General features: G+C 51.8%; 1 protein-coding gene across 1 annotated transcript; it reads left to right on the top strand.

The window, feature by feature from the left end:
• Positions 1-505: 505 nt before the first annotated feature.
• upd2 (unpaired 2) lies at positions 506-3,114 on the top strand. The gene is made up of 4 exons (XM_001354310.4): positions 506-663; positions 730-1,283; positions 1,391-1,528; positions 1,777-3,114. The coding sequence occupies exons 1-4, from the start codon at positions 633-635 to the stop codon at positions 2,332-2,334; spliced, it is 1,281 nt and encodes a 426-aa protein (XP_001354346.3). The 5' UTR covers positions 506-632; the 3' UTR covers positions 2,335-3,114.
• Positions 3,115-3,462: the final 348 nt, after the last annotated feature.

Genomic DNA, 3,462 nt, shown 5'->3' with positions numbered 1-3,462 from the left:
TTAAAATCGAGCGGCGTGTTCTCCGTCCATCGATGACGATTTGCCGCGGAGGCGGGAAATGGATATGTTGAGCTCCGACTACGTCATCGTTGGACTGCGGCTGTTGCTCGCGAGTCTGGGCCACGTCTGGCATCGCATAAAAAACCCAAAATACTATGAGTAATCCGAATCTCTTGTGAAATTCTGCCGAATCGGGAGAGCAGTGGGAGTGAGAGAGAGGCAAGTTAAGAGCGCATGACAACGCTCAACAAACTGTTTCGAAAAATTACTCAATCTTAGCAAGTATTGCTCGCTTTCTGGCCTAAACCAACGCGCTGTGACTCTCTCTCTCTCTCTCTCTCTCTCTCTTCGGCCTGCAGATCGCACTGAGGTAGAAGCTGTAATTGCACTCACTCTCTCAGTGAGTGTGAGTGGGATCGAGTAGTGAGTGCCTGGCTGAGTGCGTGAGTCTGCTGCGACTCGATGTCTGATGAGCTGTGAGTGGTTGGCGGCGGCTTCAAATCTTCCAGTGCCGTTGCATCGTCCGTCATTTAGTCATCAACCGCCGAGTTGAAGAGAGTTCGCACCGATCTCGCGCTCGCCCGTGATTTTGTAGTGATTTGTGATATTCGTTAGTGTTAATCGTGCAGACCATGTTGCCCCTGCTAGCCTTTGCCTTAAACGGTACGAACCTGATTCCATCCGCCATTCCACAACCCGCTCTAATCAATCTCCTCTTTGGCCTTGCAGCGAAAATTTTCCCACAGAGTCACAGCGGCAGCAGGTCATATAACTGGAGCTGGAACTGCAGCAGCAGTAGGCGCCTTCTGCTCTTAATAATGACCCTGGCTGCCCTAATGCCGCTGCCACAGGCCCGCCACCTGCACGACCAGGTGGCTCTGGATTACGCCTATGACGAAGATGCCTCCGGCTTAGCCCGATCAGCGGCCGCCTCCATCACTTCCTCCTCCTCCTCGTCATCTTCAGCGGCAGAGAGTCTGCCGGCGTGGAATGTCAACCCCTTCCACGGACTGGAGGCCAGCTTCGGTGAGGGCAGCTACGATAATGATGTGAGCCTGAGCGAGAGCAGCTACGAGGAGATCGCCCAAGTGGCCATGAGGGCCGCCCGGCGGGAACTGCGCCGACAACGCACCCGCCACGCGCGCAGCCACAGCCTGCGTCTCTTCTCCAGCACCCCACAGGCGCCCGAATGGGAGAACCCTTGCGGGGGCATCTATCAGCCGGACGAGAGCCTGCCCGCCGAGGCGGACAGCTCCAGCCAGGGACGAGTGATAAAGAGAAAGGTAAGGAAAACTCCTTGGAATAGGTTCACCATTCACCACCACGACCTCTTCATTATTATGCATTGCAATTTCTTTTACTGATGGCCGCCGGCTCTTTCCCCTTGCAGCACCTGGTCGCCTTGCGGAACATCACCATGAGCGAGTACCAATTCATTCGCAGCAGCGCCAAACTGGAGTACGGCAACTACCAGCACTGGCAGCGCGAGTACAAGTTCCTGCCAAACATGACGCGGCCCACAAATGCGGTAAGTGGATTGAGCCCCGATCGAGTGTCGAGTGACGTGCGATGAACGATGAGCGATGGGCAATCGCGGATCGGTGTTCGGTGATGAGTGTGGACCGGCTCCGCCCTGGGCGGCTAAGACCAGTTTTCCTGCCGCTCATCGCATTGCTCTCAGTGCCTGGACTGCAAGTCTGATTTGCATGCCCTTCTTGCTTTGGCTCGACTAAAACTAACGCTCGCCCATTCCCTCCCTTCCAATTTGACCCACAGGTGAAGCTGAAGACCTGGTACCGCAACATGCAGACCTTCGTGGGCAGCTTTTCGTACCTGGGGCGGGCTCAGTACAAGTACCGCAAGGAGCATCAGCAGAACCTCAACGCCGTCACACACGAGCTGCATGATCTGCTGGTCAGCGCGCGCAGCATGCTCTGCGAGATCGAAACGACCATCAACGCCTCCTACCCGAACAGCAACGGGGCGAAACTGAGCCGCGTCAGCCGGGCGGCGATGCTGGAGCGATTGCGATTCCATACGCCCCCCGACGGGAGCCAGGAGGCGGACGAGAGAGACCTCAAGGTCAGCAAGGAGCTCTACATCCAGTACCTGGACAACGTATGGAAGACACTTCGCCGGGCCCTGCGAAAGCAGCACCGCAACAGCCAGGAGCGGCGCCAACAAGTGGGAGCTGGAGCGACGTCGGGTGTCGGAGCCGGACTTGGAGCAGGTTCTCTGCGGCATTCCAGTTCTGAAAGCATCGAGCTTGGTTCCTCCAATGCGGCCATGGTCAACGGATCTGACTGCGCCGGCAGTGGGTCGGTGGAATGCTGAGCCTGAACCCTAGTCACGCTTAATCCTGCTTCAGCCCCAACCCCAGCCCAAGTCCCAGTCCCGCCCTGTGCGCCTCCTCCAGTATTAGAGCCAAGCGAATGCTGTGCACAGTCTGTAGTTCGTAGTACCTCCTTTTGTTGTTCCAGCTGCAGCATTCCAAGCCGCTTCCAAGCCAAAAACACACAAAGAGAGACACCCAAACCGAAAGAGAAAGATAGTGAGAAAGAGATAGAGATATAAGTCGCTACGTATAGAAAAAGAATGACACAGGGAGAGAGAAGAATTTTGTCGAATGCCATTTTAGAATTTTACTTAGCATTTATTATAACTTATTTATTGAGCAAAATCCATGCCACGAGCTTTCCAAACTCGTATTCCTAGTATTATCATCTCCATTCCGCCTTTGCCTTCCCATCGAAAACCATTCGTCACTATTTATTTCCCATTGGAAGTACTCCTTAGTATTCTTGTATTCGTATTTTTTGTTCTATTTTTAATAATTTATTTATTTATTTATTATATTTATTATATTTATATTTATTAATGAGCCGCGAGTGCCCCTCGCCACTCCCCGTAACAAAGAAAACCAACAACAAACAAAAAAATGCTTAAATCTACTGTGATTTATTTTAAGTAATTTTTTTGAATAGTTCTTAGTGAATGATGAATATATCTTGTAAATGAAAATAAGAATCCTGCGACAGAGGTGATGTGCCGTTGTCCCTGGCTGGTTATTGAATCGCCATGAAATCTCTGTGAAATAAAAACTGAGCAAAGACATACAGGACTCTTATTAATTTTTGGTTTTTGCTGGGTTTAGCTCCACTATTCGGCCATTTCGTCGGGTACCAACTGACCCAGCTTATCACCGATACCACTGATAATTTCCGACAGTTATTGCAGTCGTCCAGGTTTTTGCAGTCGGCCTACCGCTTTTAACAGTTAATAGCGTCGTTCGCAGCGGACTATCGGCCGTACTTGAGGGGGTTCTAATACAGGAAGTAGGTCGAATTGGTTTCCGTTTCCACTCCACCGAGGTAGCAGAACATCCGCTAGTCGTATTCTTTATCCGTATCGCACATCTTATCAGCGCCCAGTGGTGCTCTCCGCTTGGTGAACTATTCGATG

This window comes from Drosophila pseudoobscura, chromosome X (genome assembly GCF_009870125.1).
Source record: "Drosophila pseudoobscura strain MV-25-SWS-2005 chromosome X, UCI_Dpse_MV25, whole genome shotgun sequence".
NCBI classification, from domain to species: Eukaryota; Metazoa; Arthropoda; class Insecta; order Diptera; family Drosophilidae; genus Drosophila; species Drosophila pseudoobscura.
Note: the sequence above shows the minus strand (reverse complement) of the source record. Positions and strands in the feature narration are given on the sequence as shown.